The sequence below is a fragment of the Cicer arietinum genome, chromosome 6, assembly GCF_000331145.2.
Source record: "Cicer arietinum cultivar CDC Frontier isolate Library 1 chromosome 6, Cicar.CDCFrontier_v2.0, whole genome shotgun sequence".
NCBI lineage: Eukaryota > Viridiplantae > Streptophyta > Magnoliopsida > Fabales > Fabaceae > Cicer > Cicer arietinum.
The window spans coordinates 23,163,331-23,170,569 of NC_021165.2; the positions used below are offsets into that span (position 1 = coordinate 23,163,331).

At 26.7% G+C, this 7,239-nt stretch overlaps 1 protein-coding gene across 1 annotated transcript in view; it reads left to right on the forward strand.

Annotated features, from left to right (window-relative positions):
• Positions 1–4,434: 4,434 nt before the first annotated feature.
• The window catches only part of LOC101495584 (putative pyridoxamine 5'-phosphate oxidase family protein), a gene marked incomplete at its 5' end in the record, with an annotated part of 6,230 nt that continues 3,425 nt past the window's right edge, over positions 4,435–7,239 (forward strand). Inside the window, 3 exon segments of the mRNA NM_001309658.1 lie at positions 4,435–4,749; positions 5,706–5,933; positions 6,083–6,185. Coding sequence (NP_001296587.1) covers positions 4,513–4,749; positions 5,706–5,933; positions 6,083–6,185 — 568 coding nt within the window.

Here is a 7,239-nt window from a genome sequence, read left to right on the forward strand (position 1 = left end):
TGGTTATATCCGGATCATATATGTTTAGGAGCATGCATAACTTGCATACATTTTAATGTTATTTTATTTTGATCTAATTATTTGCTCTACGGTTGCTACTTGATTTATTTAGATACATTCTATGACTTTTGTTACATCTTTAACAACTATTAAAGAATCAATTTTTTTTAAATCTTTTATTACGAAAAGATTTTATGTTCATATTTTATGGTTGTTAATTTATTATTTGGTTTAATTTTGTTGTGGGATGAACTGACCCCTTACACCAACATTTAGGTACTAATGATTTCAAAGAGTTGCACGAATGATGTTTGATTGGTGCACGCACGTGGAAAAATGAGATTTTATTTAAAAATAATATTTTGTATTACTAAATTTTTGTGGCACATTGTAATTTACTTTTCATTATTAACTTTTAATATAAATGTTGAATGTCATTAATTTCAGTCAATATTGTTTCTTTTGAATTTCAACTTAAAGAGAATTTATTTTATTTTGGACCATAAATGAATATTGATCTAATAATTGAAATATTAATTTTGCAAGTGAATAAATAAATAATATTTTGGTAAATTACATTACGTTCTTTTAATGAGAAAAAAAATTAAAAATAAAAGAAAATAAATATTTTTAGTAATATTCGTATCAAAAATTTGGGGCCAATTAAAAAATTAAAAATATTTAAATTTGGTAAATTACATCACGATCTTTGTCTACGATACGTCCGTGAGAACTCAGTGGCCAATTAAAAAATTAAAAATAAAATACAATACACCACAACTACTTGACAGTTTTTTTTTTAAGATATTGTATGCGTTAGTTGAGAAGTTAATGGAATACATAAGTGAATGGCCAATTAAAAAATAAGAAAATAAATTAAAAATAAAATATAATGCGACCTGGTATTTCACCGTGAATTTAGTGGCCAATTAAAAAAAATAACAATAAAATACAATCAATTGCACTAATTTGACAACAGTTTTTTGAAAGGTAATGTATGCAATATAATAAAGCAAAGATGATAATTTGACAAGTTTGACACGTGTCAGCTCAACAGAGTGTTAGGAAGATATCAGATTTCTGTTACTAGAAATAATATTTATTTTTTAAAGAATAAAATTAAACTTATGTTACACGACTTTGTACACGGCTCAGTTGAAAAGTTAGTGGTCAATTGAAAAATAAAAGAATCAAAATAAGAATAATGAATTAAAAATAAAATACACTACACTACTACGTTAGTGGTCAATTAAAAAAGAAGAAAAATAACAGCAAAATACAATCAATCACACCACAACTTGACAGTTTTTGGAAACCACCTCTTTCTTAATTCTCGTACTCCGTTAACCGTCATCTTCAGTACTCTCTCATTTCTTGCGTCTCTCTTATAAATATCATTCATATTATCTCTCTATATACAATTCTTTCTTATTCATCTTTATCCTGTGTCTGAAACAAAAATCATTGTTATTTCAATTTCTCCATTTGTTGCTTCAATTTCTCCATCAGAGTTTGTTGCTTTAATTTCTCCAAAGAATGAGTTATGGAATTTGGCTGTTAGAGTTGTGTTGTGGTTTCTGTCTTGATCTCCTCAACGTCTAACAAAACTTGTATGCAATGGAAATATTACTGAGATTAATATTCATGAGCTTTTATTTATCGATCTGAGATTAATATTCCTGGTGGAACTATGTATTTATTCGTGTTGTATATAGCAACTTTCTAGAGTATATATATACTTTGTATTGTTTATATTTCTTAATTTTGTCTCAAAAAATTGTAAATTTGTATATGTATATTTCTATCCTCTTATATAACATATGTCTTAATAACTCCGATTCTAAATTATATTTATATTTCTATTCTCTTATATAAGATTTGTCTTATTTAAATTGTCTCATAAATAGTTGATGTTCGTCCTAATAATTTTAATTCTAAGTTGTCTAATAAATAGTGTTGTCATTATATTAAATAAAAAATAATAATTTATTTAAGTAAATATAAAATTTATTTAGGCTTCTTAGCCATGAATTCCATTAAAATTTATAGACGTGAAGGAAAAAATAATAACAATTCATTTATTCATTGAAAGTAATGGTTTTTCAAACTTCAAACACTATTTTATCAAATTTAAAAACCAATATACTATACATTTTATATTCTAAATTTATTATTAAATATCACGCAAATTCAAAATAACTCAAAGGATTTATGAAAGATTAATGAAGATCATAGTTTTTATGTGTATTGTAATTTTTTGTTTGTAATGGGAAAATTTTTCTTTAGTATTTTGTGTGTAGTACTAAAATGAATGATATTTTGCCACTTGATACAACAAAATTTATATGAATTCTTAAAGGTCAAAACCAATATACTATACATTTTATATTCTAAATTTATTATTAAATATCACGCAAATTCAAAATAACTCAAAGGATTTATGAAAGATTAATGAAGATCATAGTTTTTATGTGTATTGTAATTTTTTGTTTGTAATGGGAAAATTTTTCTTTAGTATTTTGTGTGTAGTACTAAAATGAATGATATTTTGCCACTTGATACAACAAAATTTATATGAATTCTTAAAGGTCATGTATGAGCAAAATTTATATGAATTCTTAAATGTCATGTATGAGCAAAATTTATATAAATTCTTAAATGTCATGTCATGTATTTCATATAAACAACATAAGTTGAATAATAAAAATAAAAATTCATTATTAAGTTACTTACATTTTTACATTTACTAATTTACTTATTTTATATATGTCCATATCCATTATTTTAAAAATTCTTATTTCATCTAATCTAATTATTTAATTTTTTTTTAATAATTATTGTTTTTATTTGTTTAAAATTAAAAGTTTTGTTTTATAATAAGTTTTTTTGGAAAGAAAAAAGATTTTTTGTGGAATTCAAAAAATAAAGAATCAAAGTAAGATTAAGGAGTGATGTTGGAGTCATACTTTTCATCAATAACATTGAGGAAAGTAATTTTTAAGTTAAGTTAGAATTAGATTTTTTTAAATTTTTTTATTGTAATTTTTTTTAAGTTAACTTATTTTTTTAATGTCAACTTATTTTTTTAAAGTCAACTAAAATCGTTGTTTCCGTGCAACGCACGAGTTACATACTAGTTATAGATTAAAAAAATAAAATTTATTTATGTTCTTTTTAAAATTATTTAAATATCAACTATCTTTGTTTTATGAATTTAACTTAACTAAATTAATTTGAAAATGGACTAGACCCAGAACAATAAACCATATTGTTCTGTCAAAGAAAACCTAGAACAACAAATCCACACCTACGCCGAAAATTTGGGAAACAGCGAAAACTTGTTGAAAATGAAGATAGTTGAATTGTTTTTTTTTAATTATTTAATTGATTTATTAATTAATTAGTTATAGATTTTTAATTAAATTAGTGAATAAAATAATTTTTAATTTTAAATGTTAATTTTTTTAGTAATATTTATACAATCACTATATTATTTAAAATTAATGACTTCAATATTTTTTACATAAATAATTTTTTAAAATTTGTTTTGAAAATATAAGAGTATAAATAAATAAATAAAAATATTTTACAAATATTAAAATTAAAACGAGATAAATTTGTAGAAATAAAAACAAATTTAAGCGATCATCAAATATAATTTTAATTATTAAATTAAATGTCGATATTGTTAAATTAGACGTTTTGTAAGTTAATTATGATGAAATTTACTATTAGATAAAAAAAACAAATTTTAAGCAAAAAAATAATTATAATTTTATATTTTTTAAATTTATTTTTAAAAAAGCTTACTAAAAAAATAATATAAATTATACTAGACTGATTTGTTATAATTAAAAAAAAAAATTAAAAAATTATTTTTATAAATTTTAACATAATACAAATTACATGTTTTTTTTGAATTAACTGTTATCATAAACTTCTCATTTTAAGTTTTTTTTTTAAAGTTCTATTATTTAAAAAAGAATTATAGTAAATAAATAAATAATAAAAATGGTTTTTTAGAATACTAAAAACTCAAAAGACATATTTTTTTTGTTTTTTTATCTAAGTTCAAACATGATTGATTTGTAGGATCGATCTATTTACTAGAGTAGAGTGAGATTTTCAATACACCTCTACTAATTAATTAACCCGCTAAAAGAGGCAAAATAGATGGATTAGTTTGTTTTGGCATCCTAATTTTTATATTTTTGTGAGGTACAAACTCTAGCTAGAGTAATTAAATAAAGGAATATTATTTCATTTCAATTTCCATTTCCATATATGAATTACAGTATTTCCTTTATAGAAAGAATATAGGATTATTTCCTTTTTGGTTGAGGTGAATATATCAATCTGGCTCAACTCTATCACACTCACAACCCTATCGATCATAATAGAAAAAAAATAAAAAAATTATATTCTTTCTAATCTATACGGTAATAGGGTTTTAGCTTCAAAAACCCAAAAAACCTTATTGCTCTAAATTTTCATATAACTGAATTCAATCCAATGGAATCGATGTCGTTTCATTTAATCTCCGATACTCATTCTCTCCACCACCATAACCGAACTCCTTCTTCCGCCGTTATCGCCGCCGCAACACCGCGACCTTCCTTTCTCAAAATCGCTCAACCGTCAAACACGTCGGTTGCTCTTCCTCTTCGTATCTCTGCTCTCCCTATTCATCTTCCCAGCGAAGAAGGCGATGATCAACTCAATGTCTCCGCTTTACCTTCGATCCCTCAAGTATTATCTCTCTCTTTATTAATTGATATTCGTATGTATTATTACTTGTGTTTTGATTATCTCTCTTTATGTGCATGTTTGGATTTATTTCATTTAAGAGAAAAGTGATTTCAGTTGCATAAAATTGATTTTAACGTGTTTGGAATTATCGAGTAAAACTGTTTTTTCTTCTAGAATTTTAATGAATTCTAATTTGACGCTGTTATTTGTAAGTGTGAGTTCGTTTAACTTTAGGAGGAAGAGGCACAATTGATTCTGGAAGTATAAAACTGATTTTTATATGTTTGAGCGGTTTTTTTAAGAGACAAATTGATTTTAGTTGTATAAAATTGAATTTGAAGTGGTTAGTGTTCTTGAGTAAAATGTGTTTTTTTTCCTCTAGAGTTAGAATGAATTCTAATTTGAAGCTGTCATTTATAAGTTTGTTTTACTTTTGGAGGTGGCAAAATTGATTTTAGAAGTATAGAATCGATTTTGATATGTTGGAGTGTTTTTTTAGTAGAGTTAATTTTGACTTTGAATGCTGAAATTTGGAGCTTTTTTCTTCAGAAATTGGAATTGATTTTTAGTCTTGAATAATTGTTCAAGTCACTTTTAAGTGAAAGCAACCAAATTTAATCCACTTTTAATCAAAATCAAATCATTAAAAAATAAATTTTCAGCGCTGTAAAACTAAACACACACTTTTGTCTCCAAACATGATGTTTATTGTTCAAATTACTTTTACGTGAGTGTAATCATATATAAATCACTTTACATTTAATTTTACATATTTTTTTGCTCTCACAGAACCAAATAACAGGGTTGATCAGTCTGTTGTTTTGGATATAGGGTTGTTGATTTAATTATTCATAAAAATAGGGTCGTTGATCGGTCTGTTGTTTATAGATGATCAACTAATATGTTTAGCATTGACATTTGAGTGATTTAGTTGGGTTTATTTTATTATTCTGCAGGAAAATTTAAGCCATTCTCAGATTACTGATGATGATGATGATGATGCACATGAGCCAATACAAACAGGCATGTCATGGTCAACTATTACGACTCCTGGAGGAAGTGGGTCAGGTGGGGGTACAAGGGCTGGACTTTTCAGAACTCCTATTTCAGGTGGTGTCCAGAGTGCAACCTCGGCTCATGGTTTGCCTAGACCTGCTTTGGCGGTTCGCAATTTGATGGAGCAGGTAAGGTGTTGCACTGGTGCTGGTATTTTTTATAGTATAACTCAAAGTGAATTATTGATATATACTGCAGTAGAACTGAACCTAGCACTGCTTTCATTCGTGGATTACTTTTATTGATTTTCAAATGTTATTTCCTTGTATAATTCAAGGCCAGATTTGCTCATCTTTGCACTGTAATGTCTCGTATGCACCACCGACGAGAAGGATATCCATTTGGTTCTTTGGTTGATTTTGCACCGGATTCGATGGGCCGTAAGTCGATAATTCTTCGTTTGCTTGATTGGATTTTTCTATTCACTTTGTATATTTTATGCAGTATGGATTTATTACTTGGCTGTATATCCTTGGTTTGAATAAGGTTAATAGGAGATTGAGTTGGGAGTTGAGGTCCACTGGTCCAAGGTGCCTGGCAGATATGTAGCAATCTTGATAATTGGTTAAACTAAGTTGATGAGATGAGATAATTAAATAGTTGTAAATTGGGTATGATTATAGATGATTCCAGTCAAGGTTTAATCATTGATCAGAAAAGAGTGAGAATATGATAAGAGCTGGAGATTTGGGTAGAAAGTAGTCTAAGTAGCATACCGATGGAGGTAATCCTCTTTTAAAGAAAACAACATAACAATGGGGATGTTGCACCCGAACAGAATACTCCAGTCTACCATGCCTTTCATTACCCGTCTCTTTCTATCTTCGTTCCCCCTTTGTTTTTCCTATATTATAAAAACTGAACTGATCATTGAACCGATAAAGGCATCGGTTCATCGTTGAACTTATGGTTGAATAGTTCAACTGTTGTCAAACAGATGATGATTAATATAATATTTATAATTATAATATTATATACAAGTAATATATTAACACAAAATATTTAGAAGTTAAGTCAAATCAAATTAATTAACATAAAATGGTCATACTATATGATTTGCAAGATAAAGAAAACCAATTATGAAATTCATGTAAATGTGCCTTTATAAATTGTCTTGGATGGTTCAAATCAATTCTTTGTCACCAGTTTTGAACCAATTCTACTGGTTTTGACAAGCATTGATTTTTACCATAACTCATTCTGTTATCTTCACACATCCTGTGATAGCTATCCATGTTGTTAGGTCCTTCCAATTTCCCATTCTCTTCTATCAAACTTTTCTCTTGACATCTTTTCTGCAGTGGGTACTTCCCCATTTTCTTTAGTTCCCCTCTTGCCTCTCCTTTCACACATTTGTATCTCAATATTTTCGTTCAGCCTATCTTTATTTCTATCATAAACATGTGCTATAAGTGTATGGGAATAGCGTGTAGG